The sequence below is a fragment of the Poecilia reticulata genome, linkage group LG13 (genome assembly GCF_000633615.1).
Source record: "Poecilia reticulata strain Guanapo linkage group LG13, Guppy_female_1.0+MT, whole genome shotgun sequence".
NCBI lineage: Eukaryota > Metazoa > Chordata > Actinopteri > Cyprinodontiformes > Poeciliidae > Poecilia > Poecilia reticulata.
The window spans coordinates 26,642,627-26,665,130 of record NC_024343.1 but is presented as its reverse complement, the minus strand read 5'-3'; the positions used below and the strand labels follow the sequence as shown (position 1 = coordinate 26,665,130).

Here is a 22,504-nt window from a genome sequence, read left to right as displayed (position 1 = left end):
TCTTAGTTTTATTTTAATGCATGCACATTGCTGAGAAAATACTCTCACTGATGTATTCAATCAGTTATAGCAATATAATAAACCCTGGGCCATTACTCATGGCTCAAGACAATCCAGAGGTCTTGCTCTATCTCTAGGCTTTACACAAATGACTGATTTCAACTCATACTATTTAATAATGGTAAAAGCAAGAAAACTGCAATATAATAATGGAAAAGACAAGCAATTTCTTTTTTTAAAAGCATATTTCCTCCTATTTTACCAAGGTTGATTTGGTAAAATAGTCTGATTTGACTGTGACTTACTCACATGTCCTTAATACACACACTGATGATAAAGTACAATCTTCTGAATAACGCATCCAGTTTTTCTATAAAGCATACTTTACAAACCATTCTTGCATATCATATAGCATAAGTGACAGTGGTGCACTATCATCAGTGATGCACAAGTAAATGAGCTAAAGAGAGGAACTGAATAATTTTCCTTGATCAGCTCTCATCTCAGATACAAATTCTGAAAAACCACAACAATCACCATGTTTTTTTTGTTTTTTTTCCCAACATGACAATTTTTGCTGTATTTAAATTGGATGAAGATTAGAAGGATACACTGATACATAAATGCTAATTGTCTTGTGATTCCTTTGTGTTGTGTTGACTTAAAACTACCGCCTATATCAACAAACCTGCATAGCAATTTTTTGTGTGTGTTATAGTACTTCAATTTTGAAAAAAAAAAAAAAAAAAAAAAGATAAAATAAAATAAAATAAAAAAAACTCAACCTGTCAAAATTGTAAGACAACAGGTCAGACCTCCAGGAAAACTGAAATCTGTATCAGAAAACGAAAGCCTGGTTGATGCATCTCCACACTGAAAACAAGACAGTGGGTTAAACATCTGACTGGAGAGATGAGAAGTAAAGATGAAGGCCCAGTGGAATCCATAAGTCAAAATAACCCCTGATAAATCAAGCATAGGAATAATTACAACTATCAGAAGGCAATTCATTACGATCCCATTCTAACAAATCAGAAGAAGAATGAACTTCATAAAAGAATCTGCAATATTCTTCCAGTACTTACACTCTGGGATTCATTATTCTACCTTCAGTATTAATACAAATGAGAATTACCTGTAGGAACAATTCAAGCAGAAGCATAGAAAGAAAAAAAATCTATTTTGGATTAACTGACCTTTGATTGTGTGAGGAGTATTACATCAATGCTGTCAAGCTCCAACCTTCAGCACGTAAATTTTATTGGGCCTTGGTGCAGCATAAAGTGGGGTCTCGAAACCAATATAAAACAGCCCCTATATTAGAAAGTGGGTAGTTTCTGAAAAGAATAATGGATAGCAAAAAGGAAATGACAGTTCAAGGACACTTTCGTTTCCTTTACAGCTCGCTTGGTGATGTGCTGTTTCACAGACTCAGTGTGCCAGTCAGTAGACTGGGCCACGTTTCATAGACTCAACACCCACAGCAAGCACCTTACTGGGATGACAATAGATGATATAGCGCGTCTGCTTAAACTGCCATCTCTCGGCCACAGTCCCAACAGCTGACAGACAAACCTTTCTGTGTGGAGATGAGTCATTTAAAAAGTGGTGGAGCTGCTTCAATTTCTGTCGTCGCTTTGATAACAGCCTTGGGACCGCACACAAGACTGTTTTTTGGTTCACTCCCAGTGATTTCCTTTCTAAAATTCTAAGGGTGGTTTGGATTCATCCTGAGATAGATGAGAAGCCTACAACAACCCGTATAAATCAAATTATGGTTAATGCAAAAAAAAAAAAAAAGTAACTCAACATCCAGATGAATTAAAATTAAATATGCTCACCTAATCCCTTTGGAGCGATGCCACTGCTGTCTGCGGGATTGGAGGCCCAGTAGTAGTATTTCAGCATATGCATGAGCTGAAGGACTGTACCAACTCGACGGATTGTGTTGTAGATGGTAGCTGTGCCAATGAACTCAGCAGAAAGATATGTGTATAGTGAAAGCTGAACCTGGAATGAGAAAAACAAATATATGTATTCATATTACCAACAGCACAGTGAAATAATCATTAAAGGCAGATAACAGCATAATCGACTAGACGAGGAGTGGAAATTAACAGGTGGCAAATCCCCCCAAACTGGAAGCAGAGCAAAGAGATAAACCTGAAGTCGAAGTGCACAGTGAATCTAAAAGATGGATTTTTAAATGGAAGTGGAAAAGTACGTTTCAATTCCTGTTTTTGATGAGGTCAGTCAAATTTTTTGTCATCAATGTCAGCGGGTGCTTTTGCAGTCTTGGTTTTTATGTACCCAACTTTTTCTTTGACAGCCGATGATTTAGAGCACTTTTCTGTTATTTATTGCTGTCTATTGCAATGAAATGCAGTTATACAACTCTGAAAACCAGATTTTCCTTGCACCAGGAAAAAATGGACAACGCTGGAGTTTAGGACCATTACTGGTATGATTTCAAATTATTTTAGCTATAGGAAAAATACTCTAAAGAAACACCATATCTAGGGTAGTTCCTAAATTCCCTTATGAGTGGTAGAGTATGCAAGCTTTAGCTATTTTATATGCTGCGTGACATTTCAAAACACAAACTTTAGAAAGGCGCCCTTACAAAAAGGAAGGACACTTGTGATTATTCTTTTGTTGCAACAAAGCTTCTTTGTAATAAATGTTACAATAAACTTCTCCATCAACTCTCCTGGATGTTATCTCCAAAAGTTTCCACATCCTTCCTATAGTCGGCCTAATTACAGCCAAGAACGACATGGAGTTGAGATTGTATGGACTTGTGCCAGCAGAGCCATCTGTAGATTAATTTCATGGCTGTTTAGCTTTTGTACATTTGACATAACTGTGGAATAAATGCTATCGTTTATTTTTTTATTATTATTATTACAAATTTGGAGTTGTAACTGTGTGCTTCCCATTTGCCCGTTACTTTGCTTCTGATACACTGTGTTCCCCAACTGTGGGTTGGTGATATTCTACTCCATTCAATGTTCAGGCTGAATGGCTGGGATTAAAATAGCTATCTTAGTTAATACAAAAAGATGATTTCCTGAAAAATAATAAACTGGGAAATGACAAACAAAATGCAGTGGAGTTTTAGCCAGGAAAAAAATTATTCCATTACAAAGCTTAACCTTCAGTCCAGGGTCCATCCAAAAAGCTCTTTCTCTTTATCTTGGCCATTTTCAGAGCAGATTTCAACCCACCTTTTGTCTGATTTGGCCCAGGTTCTTATACTGGAAATGAGAGGAAAAAAAAAAAACTACCCCCAAAAAAATCATTCGAGTTCCTAAAGGATTCCTGCAGTGGAAATTCACCTTTACATAAACACAAAGAAATGCAGCTATAAAATACAATTTATTCACAAGGTAATGCCAGAAGTCTCCTGCTTTAATGCAAGTCACACAGCTTGCAGCATGCTATAAGTTGGTAGCAGAAAGGGACAGGTAAATGAATTTTACCACGTTGGCCACCTAGGAAAGTGCACCCAAGCAGCTGGCCTCAGAGACGCTCAAAGTGCTCCAACTCCTTTCATTACCAAGCCATTTCTCTCATTTTTCATCCATCCTTTCTGATCGCTCCATTTTGAAGTGTCACTGGCATGCCTCTGGGCAGTTTAGTATTTCTTTCATACTTCTATTTATATATTTGTGTGCTGCCTACCAATGAAAAAAAAAAACACCTTTGACACACACACACACACACACACACACACACACACACACACACACACACACACACACACACACGCACACCCACGCACACACTCACACACACACTATTTCTTTAGTACGTCTGATTTCATTTTATGGGTAATTATTTAAATGTAGGACTGGAAAAACACCAAAACGTTTAAAAAATGTATTTGAGACCAGTGAAATTGGAGCATAATGGCAACATTTCAATGTTGTATGCAATTTAAAAATGTGTCGCACGGGAACAAAACAGTTTACAGTGTCCAATTTAGGACGCGCCACCACTTTGAGAGAAATGTATACAACTTGTAATTGGGGGGGGAAGAAGAAAAAAAAGCATTCTTCCTCATGCTGCGAATTGCCGTAACACCTTTTGTTGTGTTAGTTGTGGTGTGGTTTAATAGCTTTCATTTAGATACTGAGAACAGGTTACGGTTAGATTTTACTTGTTCTTTTGTTCCTTCATTTAAATATTTATTCTCATTTGCACGTATTTCACCAGTAGTTTTATCTGCTGCCTTTGAAAGCTTCCCGAGATTGTCACAAAGAAAATGTCTACTTGCTTCCACAAAAGAACATTTGATCAACACAAATTTGTCTTCACATTTTTACAAAGGCAGCGGTGACAAACAGTCGAGTTTGAATCTCTGGTTGCTCGTCTTGCCGTTTGCAGTGGCTCACCTTGGCTGGGGTGTAGATCCAAATGGCTGCATTAAACAGGATGTGATCGCACAGCTGCTTCAGCAGCGGCGCTCCGTGTGGCAGACTGTCAAGATACTTTGCAAAGGAGAGGAACTGCTCTAAAACAGCCCTGCTGATGTGTGCACGAGAAGACTGGAAAAACAGAGCCGCAAAATCACAATAAAAAACACATTCATGATGGCATATTAATATGGTCACTGCATTTTGAAAATCTATTTAGTTGTAGATGAACATTTTAACAAATCTGACCTATAAGACTATTATAGATGACCTGGAAACAAATTAAGCTCATAATATGCAATATAATTTCCAAACTTGCACATGCTAAATTTTCTCTTTAATGCACTGGTACCAGTTAACCTTTTACTGAAAGAAAAGGCACATCAAGGTTTTAAAAAGAGCCAGTTTCAGAACTTCTTAAATTTTCCATCATACCATTTTCACAAATTAAAGTTGTTTTGAAGAGATGGCAGAGAAAATGTCAGCATGACCAGAGTTTTCTACAGCTGTGTGGAGCAAAGCATAGCAGTGTCTGCCCCCCTTCACCTGTTGCTGCACACTGCTAATCACCCGGCTGTAGGAAGGCTTTTCCCTTTCTTACAAGAAAGACAAATTCACCTAAAAGAATAGCAAACTATTTTTCTTCTTGTTTATCATACTGTGAGACTCTCAGACAAACTCATACCTGGCAAAACACAAAATTTATAAATGCTTTCGGGGTAACTAATGGAGGTTTCTTGGTCACAATATAAATAAATAAAAAATCTGGTCTCAAGTCTTAAACACTGCGGTATCAATTTGTCATTATAACATTGGTGAGAAATCGATCTACTCAGCTAGTTTACCTCATTATTATATAATAAAACAAAAATAAGGATATAATGGACACTTTTACAGGCAATTCTGCATGTGACAAGTGCCATTACAACTCACGCCTGGTGCTTATTGTCATTCCAGGTGGGGACTTTGAGATGGGAAGAAAGAAAAATGAAGGCCAAAGGAGGAGGGAAGTTGTGGCATAAACAGATCATGAACAGATGGTGCGATATGTGAAAGTGTGAAACCTGGCAGCAAGAGGGAAGGGAGAAAAAACAGCAGCTCTCAGGTGCCGACTATGCCTGGCTGTTAGTTTACAGCATCTGAAGCCAGTAGGCAGGCGAGTCACTGAGTGACAAAGTGGAGTCATATCTCAGTGCTCTGAAAGAGACAGCACTCTGGGGATGCTGGCTGCTAGATCTGAATCACAAAATGGGTAAATAAAGACTGATGCAGAAAGTGGGGGACATGTTCCTCTGTTCGGTTCAAAGAAACGTACAGGACTTTGCCACAGGCAATAGAAGATTAGACTACTGACAGGGCTTTGAGAGTACAGACAAAACACTGTGCACCTTGATAGAACAAGACGCAGACAAGACACAGTGTACCTGGACAATGAGAGATAGCAAATGGGGTGTTCAGCTGGAAACTCGCAGACAGTTTTTCTACATGAAATCGCATATCGTTCAAACACTTTAATGAAAGCAAATGTGCAAAAAAAGATTTTTAAAGCTGATGCGAGACTTTTTCAATTGGAACTTGATATGAATTCATGAGAATTAGAGGACCTCAATAAATAAGGAATGCAATGTAAAAGTTACAGTAATTCAACTCAAAAAGTGAAACCTGTATATATTAAAAGCGCTTCACGTTTTCCAATATTTGTTCACTTTGGCTTATTCTTTAACTGTTTAAATCAAGTTTTCTTTTTAATCTACATAAGAATCAATAATGCACATTTTTTAATAAGAAGAGTAATAATTTTAAATTATGTCCATAAGTATTCAAACCTTTTGCTGTTACACAGATATAAGCTACATTTTTAAAGTTTATTTCCTTTTTACTTCGTGACTTGCTTCGTAACTGCGAGCTGAAAATGAGTTTCTCAGAAGTTTTAACATTAGAAAATATTTTTAATAAATGTGGACTTCGTAGTAGAAAGGAAGTCCATGCAATGGAAGCACTTGTTACTTGGTCATGGCTTCTTTTGGATGAATTGCTGCATCAATGCATTTAAGATGAAGACAATCAAAATTTGGATCTCTTGCTAATTCTTGATTAGCAATCAAGCATTGTTTCAAGATTGCAACAGTTGCTTTTCAATAGTTGCAATCAAGATAGTGGTTCTTTCTATAGTGTGTGCACACATTTCTACCACATTTTTTCCTTCCACTTAACTTTCCAGTGCTATGTTTGGATGTGGCACCTTAAGCAGACAGATTTTTTGTTTTTATTCTCCTTGTGAGACTCAAATGCTATTTAGAGACAACTGTCAAATCAGCAGTCTGACGCATTACGGTGTGACTTGTCTAAAAATCTAATTGGTCTAATATTCAAATTTCATGAGGAAGATCATTTAGAATTTTAATCGGTTGTAAATCTCAATAACCAAAATTAAAAGTAATTCAAGCCTCGAAATTTCTCTATTTGTTAAAGACTGCACATTATACGAGTTCCCCTTATAATCAATTGAATGGCTGAGATAAATTAACTTTTCATTAACATTTTAATTTAATGATATAGACCCTTAATGGGTTTGTCGGTGAAACTTTGATGAGATTGGCTCCATACCTTCTGCAGCAGGTACCCAATCACTAAAAAGCCTTTTCCTCCCAGCATCTGCTCCTGCATGGCCACAGAACTCTTCAGCAGCTCAACCAAAAAGGCTAGGAGAGTGGCACTGCAAAAAAAAAAAAAAAAAAGAGAGAAGAAAAGGTAAAAACTCATCGGCTTTCACAAGACTTCTTAGCAGGAATTAAATCTAATAGTCATACAGAAAATTAGATTGTTGTGGTAGTTCCATTTGCATTGTTGTGGTGGTAAAAATAGCAAAAGGATAATAAATTAACTCTTGCAGCATAGGAAGACAGTGCAGCCAAGGGAAAACAACAAGGTCATTTTCAGAGGATGTCAGCAATCAGCTGGGGAATCAAGCCCAGCCTTTTTTATCCCTCTCAAATTCAGAAAGGAAAGTTGGGGTTTTGTTTGAGTCCTCAAGGGAGCAAGGGGTGGTCTTTGAGGTGAACTCTAACAGAGTGTGTGTCTGTGTGGGGGTGTGCGTGTGTGTGTTCATACAGGAGTGGGGATTCAAAGGACCAAGGCGTCGCAGTGAAGAAAATGTTTCTTTGTTGTACAGCTTTTCTGCTGAAGCCTTTTGGCTGAAAGACAGTGGTGCTCGGTGACACTTCTTAATCGGCTTTCCCGCACATCCTCCAATGGTTTCCACTCCAGCTCAACAAAAACAAGGCCACAATCACCGCTGCACAGACTCGCCCATATAGTGTGCACACAGCATACATACTCATCCAGTCTGATGTGTATCTAGTATGTTGGTGCATAGTCAGTTCGAAGTTCCCTTTTCTCCAGTAATTCACCTTCACTATTACAGACAAAGCAAAGCAAAAATAGAAATGTGTGACAATCAACTTTGTGCTTCCTTGGTTCAGATAATTAACAAGTAACCAGCCTTCTTCCAGTGTGGTAGAACACAGCTGACTGATGTGTTTTCACTCCTGCTTTGCATTCAGGCTGGAAACAGGAAGTATCAGAGAAAATTATTATTAAAAGGATATTTTAAAAAAAAATCACTATCTGTGCATGCTGTTGGGAACAGCAAACCCTCAGGCCAAATAGGAAGTTAATTGCTGAAAAAGCTTTGAACTCCAATGCCCAGCAGGCTTTAGAGGGACTAAGTCTTAAAGCAACGACAAAGTGCCGTGTTTGGTAGGGGTGCACACTGTGAACCAAAGAGGAACGCACGCTGGCGAGAGGAGAAGAGGGATGGAGAGCAGAGAGGACTGGAGTCTTTGGACGCAGAGAGCTTTGGGGATCAGGGATTTGTGCTCCTATGTGGCCACTCCTGCATCCATCCATGTTATTAAACTATTGCAGTATAAAAGCAGAGCTAAGAATCCAAGCAGCACACAAGCCGCAAAGCTTTGGGAAGACAAGCTCAGGATAAGAGGAATGAGAGTAGAGATAATAATGAAAAATGCACTACAGCTTTATAAACACCATTACAGGATTCAGACTAATAAAACTTCTTTAACAGATTACTTGCTCAATTGCCTCGGTTTATAGGTACTGAGAGCAATATTTGCTGTGTGCTTTGCATTATGCAACTTCCCTTTTTCATACGTCTAAGCACAACAACTTACTGGTTAGATGTATGAACGGTTACTTTTATGGTGAAAACAAAATACTTTCAACATTAATGCAACATCTTGCCAGCATGAAATCAAGAACTTCTTAAATTCCAACTGTACGCTGATCAAAGACAACAGTATATGGATGATCATATCAGACATTAATGCTGGTTACAAGTTTTTGCAATCCAGTTGCAAACCAGCCAGGAAAGCCCTTACTAGTCAGAATTTTAAGCTTAAATGGGGTATATTGCAATAAGTGCTATCTTGGAGGGACATATTTAAATATTCTTCTTACAAATCGACATGCATGAGATACTCCTAGTCCTACTTTAATCAATTTAATAATTTAGATGCAAATAAATTATTGCAACTCTTTTCCCTTGTAAAGACCCAGAAATGAGCTGTTCAGACTCAGACAGCTGCACAAACTATTCCTAAAAGAACGCTGGAGGGAAACCTGCCATTAACGGATCCAACCAGAGAGCTTTGTCACCTGCCATAGTGTCAAGTGTTTACCATCTACTGCATCAAACAAGGTTGTGCTCTGCATGGTAACACAACATATTAACCTACCAGACTGTGGTTTCCACCTGGCTGTCCTTCGACTGATGAAAGTCCAACTGAGCAAAAAGTGGAAAGAGTACCTGGATACCACCAACAGAGTGGATGGCACTGTGGATGGAGTGCGTAACTGTGGCTTTCACATCCTGTGAGGATAAAAGCAAAACAGAAACAAATGCCATGTTTGGTACAATATCTGCGAATAGACAAAGTCAGAATTAAGAAAAAATAAAAACAATATTCATGTTGACTGAATAAAAAAGAAAAAAAAAAAAACATAAATGAATTCATCATCGCCTCAGGTGGTGTGTACAGATTACGAGCAATGCATTTGACCTGAAGCATAAGGGCGTGCGGTGAGTGCACAAAGATAGAGGCGTTTTCACGAGGGGAGGACTCCAGGCAGAGCTGTGCGTCGGTGGCCTTGGCGTTGTAGGTGAAGGCGATGGAGCCTGCCAATTTACCATCGTACAACACCTGCTTGTGATGCTCTGCTAAGTGGATATCACTCTCCGACTTGAACTTAAACGTACTCTGCAAAAGAAAAAAAAAAAAAAACTAGAGCAAAATCAGGGAATTAGGAGATAAAAGGAAACACGGAACAAAATGCTAAGTTATTTTCTGCAGAAGCCCCTTATCACTTTCTCTGTGGTGCTATCTTAATTATGACTTGATGGAAAAAAAATTATTTGAGAATGAGCTGATCAAAGCTGCGCGAAAAAGGCAACATTTTGAAAATGCAATTTCTACACTGATTAGAACTGTCTTTTTTAATTTTTATCAATCTTTATTAGTGTAATCAGCCACAAAGTGCAACACAATTTAACATTTCAGTGATGCAAACCGTTCTTGGCACAATTAACTCGAAAGCAGCAAAATGGCGTAAAGAAGCTGTGTAAGGTACAACATTTCATGACTTCACCTTAATGTCATTATCTTTTGCAAAAAAAAAAAAAATTGAATTTAATCTCACTTGTATATCTTCTAAAAACACATTACACCAATTACATTAACATGTATTTTACAAAAACAAAGTACTTTTTGCTCTTTTAGGTTGCTAAATATTTTATGTTGCTCTCTTTCCCTTTTTTCTCCCTGGAACAACATCACTTGGTTTTCTGCAGCTTCTACAACAGAGAGCAACGATGAGGAGGAACACAGCCTGGCCAAATGGATTAAGGTTCCTTTGAAATCTTAAATGATTGCTTACTTGTTTTAATTTAACTAGACCATTTATGCCAAACTTATTTCTTGAATTGTATCCAACAAAGCACTGTCACTGTGAGTTCTCGTGTGCTCACTCTGAAATGGCTACCAACTGAACATGTGGGCATTTTCACTCTCCTGCTAGGACTGAATGGGTCATGTGTGCATGGGTTTAAATGTACTTGTGCAAAAGAAGTAAATTAAGGGTTATCAGATATGATTGAAAACACAATCAAATAAAACCTGGCAGTGTGCAATTAAGTTCTGAATTACCGTCATTTCACAACCTGACAATTAGAGGGAAAAACTACAAAAGTTAAATCAAGTCATTTGTCCTTTTTAGAGAATTTTTTTTTTTGCCCCATCAAACTTCTTGTTAATTTATGATGCCACTTTTAATTATCTCTAAAGTACAAGTGGGGGATTTCCCTTCTTTAATATTTCAGGTTTGACCATTGCCATATTACCTTCTGCTGTCTGAAGACACTTTGATCGCCTCATGAAAGCACGAGTCCAACTAGTTAATGGTTCAATAGGAGATTTAATATAATTAACATAACAAATTGCTTATCAATGACAGAGTAGTCTTAATTTACTCAATCAATTATTTGTTGACAGATGAGTTAAAATAATCTGTCAAAGCTGTGAGAATGGACTATGCTTAATACTTAAATCGATTCCTCTAATCAGTAGAGCTGAATTATTAATGAATGCGAGAAATGTTTTCCATCTTTCTCGGAATTATGGGCAGCAAGCATGTGGTGATAAGAGAGAGATAGAGCTCTGCGGCGAGGAAACAACCATATGGTCCCAGAAGATTTGTAAAAAAAAAAAAAAAAGCTTCTCACAGCATCATGCACCTGCCTAAAATACATCAAAATCTGTTATTTTTAGCTGAAGTAAAAACATAAAGAGGGCTACTGGCTGAGACTGTTGGAACTTCAATAGGGGTCCATGTTCCCAGGATTCTAACCACTGGTGGTACTTTGATTTGGCATGAACTATACAAAAAAAACCACAAAAACTAATGACCTGTTATGTCGAGCTAATAAGAAGAAACACCTATGCGTATTTTGGGAGCACCCTGTATAAGAGAGAAGTAGGCACTTAACCAAGAACAATTGCGGTGACTAGTTACTACCTCTGAAGTCGGAGTGTGGATCTGAAAACCGAATTTAAGCATGACCGAGATTCAAATCTGAAAACCAGCGGGAGATTCTGATGGGCATGTTCAGAGACAAACTAAATTATTTGCATTTTATGCATGCTAAATGAATCTACTATTCAACAATGGTTGGACAGTTCTATGCGTTCGTACAATTTAATGAAACATGAATCGCGAGAAATGCAAATAACCGTTTGATACTTGTGCTCAGTGACAAGTTAATTAGTCTTAGGAAGAAAAGCTAACTAAGTTTCTAGCAAAAGAATTTTAAATGATTTATTTGCTTTTTGTACCATTTCAAACAAAGCTGTTGCTCATTAAATGTGTATTAATGTGAAACATCTACTTGCAGGAACGTTGCAATGAATGCCGTCACCCAGCACTACAGCCCTGCACATATTTCTCCAGTAAAGAACATCAGAAACAGTAAGGATGAACTACAACTTCTGCTACACCACTTCTTACTTTGTTTCTAAAAAAAAAACCCGTACATATACATATTCTCCTCATTTGCTATGATCAAGTCCACACAGCAGCTATTATGCATCTCATCATGTAGTCTCTAACATCCTTGGGTAGTTTTTTACTCATGGAACCCAAGTGACCAAAAATAACAAGCTCCAGCGCTTCCACTTCTGTGCGGGCACTGCCGCAGTGTGAAAATATAGATCGCATTGGTTTTGACTATAAAACCTTGTGCCATGACAGCATCATTCCACAGACCAGCCAGTCATATAAAAGAATTAGGGAACAGTTCTCCCTTTTGCTCTAAGAGCAAAAGGCCATCCCTGAGCAAGGACAAGCACTGAAAAGGTTCAAAACCTCGAGTGTTTTCTGTGGTCCGAGTGTAACAGGAAGTGTTAAAAAAATGTATGGTTTCAGTACTGCAATGTATATTCAAAAAGACATCATTACCAGTCCCAGTGTAGGTGGCTTAATGAACTCGCTTAATTAAGAATAAGACAATACAATTACTCCCATACCAGCAAAAAACTAGGTCAATACTTGCAGATGTAAAGTGTTTTAGGCTCTTTAGATGTAAGTAGATTCAGCCTCCCACAGAACCATTAGAGACACATCAGATCAGTATCATAATCACTTAACAGAAAAGCAAATTGAACTGTAAACATAGAAACTAAAGCAAAAATAAAGATTCAGCTTCCAGAACAGGAACTCCTGCAAAGGATAATAAACCTGGTCAATCAGATTTATTAAAATTTTTATTTTTTTTCTGTATAGATTATTCTTTGTTTTCAACTTCTGGTGTCATGGCTGTTCTGTATCTGCACTAGGGTTATAGATTACACCTTCTGATCCGTAGCCTACACTGACGTTGCATTTCGTTTTCCTGAAAGGAGAAACAGAGCTGTGCAAGTCGGTCTCTTCTAGGGCACTTTGTGGTGCATTCTGCAGAGCAGCGCTGGCACAAATTCAGAGGGCTAATCTGCCTATTGTAGCCCACGTATGGCAACAGAGATAGAGGGTAAGGACAGAAATAACCAAGTGCATCATTTGAAAACATGCAAAGTCATGGCTTAATTGCTTTGACGAGTCCAATCAATGATTAATACTTAGTGTGCAGTAAATCTGCCAGTGGAAACTTATGATGGATCGAGAACTTACAAGTAAAGACGTCTTTTAAAGTGTTGATATTTATTTTTATTGTACCATCTGGATCAGCAGCGTCAAACTCTTTGGGGTATGAAAATACATTCTAAGAAAACTGCAGCAACATATTGTAAGGAATATTTTCGAGCATGCTTCTGTCAATTTTAGTACATATATTTTCAACATTTTCTCTTTAAATCGTCAGTACATTTCTAAGGTTGTTCTACATCCTTGGAACAAATGAAAAAACACAGCCGTAAATATGCTCATAATGAAATGCACAGAAGTCTTCCAGGTCAAAATCAAATCTAGTAAGCGGGATTTTAAAGAGAACTTGTAGATTATTTTGTAGACAGCTTTTTTGAGCTTCATGGCCACAAATCATAAAATGCAAGAAAATGTTAACCCACTGAAGCAATAATCTATATGTTCTGAAAAGCTAGAGAAGTTACAGTTGCATTCAAAGCACTGTATGAGCGAGGGAAAGCGTGTCAAAGATCAAACACAGATGAGGTAAGCAGAGATTAAAAAAATAAAATAAAAAATACTCCCACATCAGTGTAGAGATTTCTTTCCAAAGACTGAGCCAAACTGTCGATGTACAGCAGTAAATGTGTGCTGTAATCTCCTGCATTAACGCATATCCCTGCAGCTCTTAATTAAAACAGGAAGGATTCCTGACAGCTGGACAACTTCCTAATTATAGCAACCCACTAGGGTAGATTTATTATATTCTCCATTACTTATCAGAGCTCCATCACTTACAGGTAATTTTCTTTATGGACCCCGGTCACCACTTAAGAATTTTGAACAATTGCCTCATTTTCTCTCTAGTATTAGTGTGTAGTTCAAACACTGCTTGGTTTTACATTATTTGGCTGAAAGTCAAATTTTTTGAAAAAAAAAAAGAAAACTATATATCTCTGAAACTAGATTTCACCAACTCAACTCTTAATAGACAAACATTTTGAGGAACGGCCTGATTTTTTCCATCAAAAGATTCACATTTAAGTCATCTGTACAAACATTGTATTGATTTAACAAATAAATGTGACATTTTGATATTAACAACACAAAAGGAAAATGTAGTGCAGTTTCTTCTTTCAAGAAGCAGTTTTAAATAGACTAGTGAAAAAAGATGATCCCATTAATGAAAGGAATGCCTACATACCTATAATCTATTTTTAAAGCTTTAGATTGAATTAAAGAACATTGCTTTTGCTTTTGTAACAAGACAGAAATTTCAGCGTCCAAAAAAAATCCCCTCTGATATAAACTGTGTGAGACATTATGTTTGGAGACGGTTTTGCAGTGCCTTTTATTGACTTTTTATGACAGAGTGCAAGTGTTGAGTTTAAAGAAGCTCAATTCTCCAAATATCAGGGATAAAAATGAGAGTGTAAAGAGAAGACGTAAACTGAACAATCTTGGCAGACATTTAAAAACAAATAAAACAACATTGAATTACTCCTCATATTAAACGAGCTAAAACTGTCATGGTGTAAAAAACATTTGCAGCTCCTTTTACGGCAAGTCAAAGTTTCTCTATTCACATTAATGATTTGATGCTTTTTAGGCAGCATTGCTGCAGCTGATATAAGTTGGCTCAGGACTCAGTCGCTTTACCGAGTTCCTGCAGCTTTCCCCCAGCGTGTCGCGCTATTATTCCCAAGGAATAGGTAATTTATGCAGCCGTTTATCTGGCAGGAAAAGCAGGACATAAAGCAAGGAACTACGGGGCAGCGCTTCTCATTGATTACACAAATGGATGGATGATTCAGACTGCTTATATGTAATCTAATTTAGTCACCCACAAGCACATACCTTATAGCCTGGTCCCAGCTGATGAATTGCAAAAATCTGTGCCGGATTGAGAGCTTCACTGAATACGTAGACAGCTCCTAGCTGCCCACAGAACACTCTGTTTGCATCGGCTGTTTCTGAAGACCCCAGGAAGCACTTATCATAGCTCTGAAAGAAGGGAACGTAAAGGAAAGGGCAGTTAGGAACATTTTCAAATAGATTATTACATAAAGAAAGAAACTTGTAGCAATTTAGTCTGTAAATTAGAAAAATGCACCTTCAGAATAGACAGAATCACAGGGGAAAAAAAAAACCGCAGCCGCATTAATGATCACAGCAAAGTGCAAAATATGTGGACTATTTTACAATTAGGATTTATGTCTTTACTATAGCCAATTTCCTTAGTTTCTTCTTAAAATGTGTAACCAGCAAAGCTTACAACATTCCATCAAAATGAAACCACTGAAACTAGTTTTTTTTTCCTTTCTGCAGAAATAAATGAAAGGTAACACAAATTATACTTAGAAACAAGTACAAAGACTGCATTTAAAAAGTAGAAGTGGAACACATGTAGAAATACAGGAGATCCAAATTAGTCCAAATGTCAAAAAACTCTTCATGAATCAGCATATTCAGAAGTCAACTTCAGATTTGTGGACTATACAAATCCTTAAATACTAGTACACATGGTATAAATAGTAAAATGTCTAGAAAAGTGTAAAAGATTAGAAAGGAAAATCCTGAATTTAGCCCTTCATTTCTCAGTTTAAATAGCTTTATTCTCTGTTACCAGCACATTAAAAATATCGTGCTGCATGGAATAATTATGACTCATTGATTTTTTCCACTCAAATGAAAAATATCTTCACCACAAAACAACAGAGATCTGCAATAAGCGGAGCAGACTATTTCCTGAACTGAAAAGTGTGAATGCATACAGATAGTTTAAAACGCACATTTAAAAAAAAAAAAAAAAAAACACTTCATTCCTTCTTTTGCAAAAAAGTAACACATTTTTAAACCAGTCTTGTGTTACTGTAGGTTCTTTGGGGCCTTCGTGTTTAAAAATCCATCTTCAACATTAAAATCTTCCTAATTGTATGATGACTGGATGGAAAGTAGACCATGTCATATTGCTAAAGGACTGAAAATGAGCTTTTCATAATGAGAATGACTGGAAATGCAAAGTGTCAATGTGTAAGTCCCTGTCAACCATGTGTTAAAATGTGCTACAAGTAAGGAGCACTTACATCATTTGTGTTGACGTGCCACGCCATGTCGCCATAAGAAACGAGCTGTCCGTTTACGTAGCATCTGATTTCACTGTTCCTCCAGCGGCTGTAGATGTGAACTATGCTGATCATATACCACTGGAGGTGAAGAGTGAGTCAGATAGAAAGGAAATGAGCTCCAGAGGTGTTCATTTTCAAAAACCACATCAACCGTTCTCATTTTTCCTTTGCACAATTGAAATAATACAGTGGAGAGGGATCCTGAGACTCCATCTTTAGGAAAGAAACACCAGGGTGACTCTGAACCTTGATTTCTTTAGGCTTAAGCCATTATTTTAGCTTTGTATAGAGCTCTGCCGTATTTTAAATTGCTGTCATCGGGGAAATGTCAGCATGCAGAATATTGCAATTACAAAAGACTGTTTGGATGTCAGGGGATGTTTGTTAATGCTCTGAATGCAAATGGCCATTTGAATGGACTTTCACTGACATCACGACAAAAAACATGCTGAAGATTTCAGATGAGAAATGTTTGAATTTTAAGTGGCGAGAAATTTGTTCTGAAGGAAAAACAAGAGGAAAAGTGAGAACAATGTGGATTAATCACACATTTCAATTTTGAAAATTGTAATTGCAATGTTCAACAATATGTTGTCTTCTTCACCACATACCACACAGCTCCAATAAAAAAAAAAAAGAAAACAGAAAAACATAAATAATCTCAGATGCTCACAATGTGAAGAATATGTATGTGTTTTGAAAAAACAATAAAGATAAAATAAATATATGAACTTCACAATTTAAGTGTGAATGAAAACAAAATTCAGTAGATACTGATTTTGAAAATTTGTATTTTAATACTTAGGGGCTGTTTGCTTCTTCACTCTACAAGACTTTCTTTGGACTACTTCCGCAGGAAACCTAAACTGTACTTACTTACTGCATTAGAAGTGAACAGATGGTAAAACCAACTCAAGTCAATTATTTATTGGTTCGACTGAAGAAAGGAGCCGTCTTTGAATAAAGGTAAAATTGTGTTAAATAAGATTCATGGTTGAGCAGAAAAGTGAAGGTTGTCTGGACATCATTCAGAAACGCACTTATTCACTAATGTCTGAACCCAAAAATCAATTAAAAAGTTAATTAATGCACTTTATCTTTGAACAGCTTCAACAATACAATATCTGCACTGACTCCTGGTATGAGACAAATGGCTTTCCTCGAGTGTTATGTGAAGCCTCTAATTGTTTCACATGTGTCAGGTGAGTTTTTCTGCTCCACAGGGACGGCTACACCACCGAAACACACCACAATAAATTAGGTTTGAATGTCTAATCCACATTTGCATGTGTAAGACTCCTGAGTTTTAAACAATTCAGGTGATAATTAAACTGGTACTAATTTAAAAAAAAAAAAAAAGATTTAGGAAAAGTGATAATAAATGTAGCAAAAACCACTGGGTTAAAACAACCAGCAAAATATGCTTAAAATGCTGAGGAGGTTTTTCTTTCCCTTTTCTTTTATACCTATTTAAAATTTTAATTGAAGTCCCCAAATTATTTCCCCAAAGAAATTAGAAGAGTCCAGAAACAGATTCAAGAAATAAAGCATAAATTAAAAACTGCTATTGTTGCATGTGTTGAAAAGCTTAAATGTCAATAACTCTGGTAGCAATTTTTAGTTGAAAACAGTGTTTATTATTCTCTAGAGAATAAATGCACACAAATTAAAGGTTGGTTTCTTTTTTTAATTTTTCACTGTGAAACTATGCTACTGCAATAAAGAACGTATTTATTTCAAAGTTACTACTCAAATAAGCATAGAAACAAACGTACCTTCCTGGGCTGGAAGTCATACTTCACACAGTGCTGGAAGCCTTTCCCTTTAGACTTCAGCGATGTGACAATCAAACAATTCCCGACAAAATGTGCAGAATAGCCAATGCCTTTGCTGGTGCGAAAGCTGCAAGAAAACATTTCAAAACTTATTTTATGCTCAAAAAGAATATTAAGCCAATTTAAACCATCTGAAATCTAAGAGGAAGCTTAGACAAAATTACACCTTTTGTCATTCACTGTGTTCTTTTTTGGCAAAAATGTACAATATAGCGCACAGTTACGTTTTGAGACTTAGCAGACCGTTCTCTATTTGAAATCAAGCACACAGTAAACAATAATTGAAATCTGGTATTAGAAGCGTTTTAAAGGGGAAAAATTTCTAAGAATTTCTGAGGGCTTTTTGGGGTTTTCTGCTCAAATCATATTAGAATTATTTTTAAATGTGACAGCGTGTCCCTTCCAGAAGGTACATCTTGCATGCATCTGAATTATGTGATGATAATTATGGTTGTAGTAATATTTTGCCTGATCTTTTCAATCAAACATCACCAGATCATTTGACTGGAAGTGCAAACTGCATATAAAAACAAAGTGCACAGGCCACTCTGTGCAGATGCAAACAGATTCCTTTTGCACATCTTTTATTCAGCTGACACGTGCTAAATTTACTTTTATAGTCTTAAGGCCTAAAGCTGTTACTCTCGGCTCAAATACCCACTGTAAAGATCGAAAAACAAAGAGACCCATCCTCAAAGGCATCCAACCACAGCTGTGTTTCGTACATAAAGACATATGGATCTCCACACCTTTCTGTCACAGAGCTTGGAAACTCTGCTGGAGAAGCTCGGTCCGCCTCTAAAGATGCAATTATTTTTTTTGGTTATTTACAAGCCTGCTGCTGAGCTGCGAGGCACTCAGAGCAATGCATAAACAGGATTAGCTTGGCAGATCTAACTCTTTTGTGACCGTCAGTGTAGAATAGGAGGCACATATGAAAACCTTTGCTAGTGCAATGCTCCATGTCTTCTTCCCTTTTGGATTTGCCACATCAGAGAAACAGAGATCTACTAAGGCGAAGAGTTTATTTCGGTAAAACACTTAGATCCCCAATCGCCGACGACAGCCAAGAGGTGATAAGGACCGAAGTGACGATTATCTCTGCCTAATCAGTCTTCGCTGTCAGACAGTTGAATCTTTCCACCTTTTCCGTCCATTCCGATTCTCTTACTCGCCATCATAAATTACACTCTTTGACTTTAATGAAAGGCTCTTCTACAAACAAAGAGAAAGAGCCAGACAGTGCAGCAATTTTGGATCATTGATTTTTACAATAATTACCTAAATCTTCAGCAGAAGCTGGTATGCGAGAGCTTTGTGGCAATTATTCACATCTAAATGATTACCTCCGCAGTGTCTAAGCCCTCAGTAATCCAGCTGCAGTGCTACATTTCTACATCAGAATGTGTGGCATTATCTGGGAAAAACAAGGCCGTTTTCCTAAAGACATTATAAAGACGTTGCACAAGTGACAAATAACGTTGAGAACTATTTTAATCTTGGAATACAATATTCAGTCATAAACTGGTTAGATTAGACAATCAGTGTTAGTCACAAAGCATCAGACAGAATAAGGCTTTGTCAATAAAGCTGCTGCTAGCTTCATAAGCCTCTGCAACGGCAAAACTATTAAGGTGAAATAAAAAAGCACAAGTGTGCTCTTACCAGTAGAGATATGGTTTGTCCTTGTCTACATTGATATTATTCAGAGGATCCATTCTGAACCAAGTGTTGAATGTAAACCCGCTCTGATAAGGCCACTTAGCAATGGGAGGTAAAGCAATTGCCTAGAAGAAACATGATAAAAAAAACACCATGAAGTAGCCAGGAAAGCTATTTAAAGTCATTTGGTGTTCCTCCATACCAAGCTATTCAGAATATATATTTTGCAACAGTAGCACTCTTGGGTCAATATAAATAAGCCTCTGCAGTACAAAGTACTGAGGCACTTTACAATAAAGCGAACTGTCAAATGTCAAATCCAGGTGTAAAAAAAAATTTTTTTTTAATGTTATAATGGTAAGAACACATTGTTCAAGTAAATTTTTTCTTTTCAGGAAAATAACTTCTCAATTTAAAAAATACAAAATGACCTCACCAGAACTGTAGAGATAATTTAATCAAATCATCCAGATGTTTAATGCAATTCAAATTCAATTGCAAAACATTAATCCCAAAGGGAAATTATATAAATGAATACTGCAGCCAAGTTTTAGTCTGTTAAAATAACTGCAGCACTGGAGCATGACTAAAACAAACTTTGCTGCTAATCTTTAAGATTTTCAATAGCATCATAAAACAGATTCTTAATATTTTATCTGCTTATTTCTTTAGGTCAAACACAAACGCACAAAGCAAGAGAAATAAAATAGCTAATATTCAACGTTCTCACAGTTTAACTGATGGTTCCACTGCTGCCATATTTAGCTTCTTATCATTGAGGCACAATAATATTTCTCCACACCCTACATTGCTAAAATACTTTTAACGAACATTTTTCAAAAGACAACATGCAATGAAATCATATAATGATGATGCTTACTGCTGCGCTGCGGCCAGGAAAGTTGAAGAAGATGTCCGGGCCATGTCTCTGCGGCATCTGATTTAACACCGACAGCATTTTGATTGCATGCTTTGGCTGTACGCGTGTCAAAAGAGAGAATTACAACTTTTATTGTAACAGATTATACCAGGCGACTGGAAATTTAACTGGCCCCGACAAAACAAGACAGATTCATCAAGCCCTTCAGTTGCCATGTCACTTACCCAAAGGCCACCTTCTCCTCGGAGCATGCTGAAGAGCATCTTCAGTTCCTTCACTGTGATGCTGTAGCTGGCCAATACACCCAGCATATCCACCAGTAAGTCTTGCAAAAGACAATGCAAGCAGACACACAAACAAAAGGAAAAATCATCAAAAATGCAGTTGAATTTTAAAGATACAACTAATCCACGTTGGACAGGGGATCCTCCAGGGGACGTGCTAATGCTGCTCATCCTGAGACATGGCTCCACTTTAATTTGCAGTTGGACTTTGTCGGTGAAATTAAATTACATAAAACACAATACCTATCAGGAAAAATCACACACAGTGCCTGTATCAATGTGATAAACTCCCTAATTAAAAGTTAAAGTAACATTGCAGAGGAAGTCTAGTTTTATTTCAGATCTTAAACACATTTCAGCTAACACAAAAGAAGCAATTTTCGTTTATTTCACAGAGGATCAAGAAAGTATTCACAGCTCTTCCCTTTTTCCACATTTTTTGATACCTTACAGTGTCATGTTTCTGGCCTGTCTGCCTGCTATGCTCTTCTCCTCATTACTCCTCTCATCAAGCTCATCTGGCTCACCTGCATGCTGCTGCTGGAGCACAGTCAGGCTCATGTCCTCCACCTGCTCACAAACTGTTATATTCAGCTCTCGGCAGGCAGACAGTGCCAGATTTTTGAAAGCCTTAGAGTGAGTAGACATCCAGCATTCCTTCCTGACCTGACCACGACCTCGAACTCTTTTTTGTCCCTTGGATTTTCCTGCCTTGCCTTGCCCACGTCAGATCCTCCACTGGCCTCGGTCTTCTGGTCTCGACCCCGTTTCTGTCTTTTGACTTCTGCCTCCTGCCTTGCCCTTGGATTCAGTCTGCCTGATATTACCTGCAAGTGTCTGACCCTTTTTCCGCACCCTGACCACTGCTCCTCGTCTGACCCTCTGAGAGTTGTTGCCTTGATCTGTCTGCCCCCCATCCCTTGCCCTCCAAGCTCTGTCCATCCCTGGGTGTGCTACGGGCCGCTACCACTGTATTACCTGGAYCTCTCTTTCCCCACTACACAAGGAAGGTTAGTGATCCTCTTTCTATTTTTTACCTTTGGCCTCCCCTCCCTAGAACCATCCCTAACCYGTTTCTCTGTCCTCAGAGGTTCCTGTTCCTTGCTCGTGCTTGCCTCTCCTTACCCTGGTCTTCAATAAAGAATTTTCTGATTTTTACATCTTGTCTGACTGAAATTTTGGGTCCTCAGTTCTGATCATTACATACAGTCTTATTCCCAATTGTATTAGATTAGTCTCTTCTACTCACAAATACCCCATTATGACGATGTGGACAATTTGGGGGGAAATTTTTGAAATTATAAACAGAAAACCAAAAAATCATCTGCTGCTCCACATTTGGCAGCAATTACTGCATCAGGTCTTTTTGAATAGCATGTATATTTTTGCAGTGCTTCTTCAGCTCCATAAAGTTGGATGAGATGTCTGTGCAGCGTCATTTTCAGTTCTCTCCAGAGATGTTCAATCAGATTCAAGTCTGGACTCTGGCTTGGTCACTCCAGGACATCTACAGAGTGGTTCTGAAGCCACTCCATTGAGATCTTGGCCATGGACTTTGGGTCATTTTTCTGCTGAACTGTTGCCCCATCCTGAGGTCAGGAGTGGT

The 22,504-nt window shown here is 37.7% G+C and overlaps 1 protein-coding gene across 7 annotated transcripts in view; it reads right to left on the bottom strand.

Moving 5' to 3' along the window:
• nbeab (neurobeachin b) overlaps positions 1-22,504 on the bottom strand; it is a 220,500-nt gene that overhangs the window by 149,108 nt on the left and 48,888 nt on the right. For all 7 annotated transcript variants that reach the window (XM_008426297.2, XM_017308169.1, XM_008426293.2 and 4 more), the window contains exons 3-13: positions 20,839-20,939; positions 20,615-20,710; positions 19,738-19,859; positions 18,013-18,139; positions 16,196-16,315; positions 14,967-15,113; positions 9,500-9,697; positions 9,176-9,309; positions 7,026-7,134; positions 4,398-4,550; positions 1,842-2,010 (exon numbers count right to left, since the gene is read on the bottom strand). In XM_008426297.2, the coding sequence (XP_008424519.1) occupies positions 1,842-2,010; positions 4,398-4,550; positions 7,026-7,134; positions 9,176-9,309; positions 9,500-9,697; positions 14,967-15,113; positions 16,196-16,315; positions 18,013-18,139; positions 19,738-19,859; positions 20,615-20,710; positions 20,839-20,939 (1,476 nt within the window). The remainder of the gene's footprint in view (positions 1-1,841; positions 2,011-4,397; positions 4,551-7,025; positions 7,135-9,175; positions 9,310-9,499; positions 9,698-14,966; positions 15,114-16,195; positions 16,316-18,012; positions 18,140-19,737; positions 19,860-20,614; positions 20,711-20,838; positions 20,940-22,504) is intronic.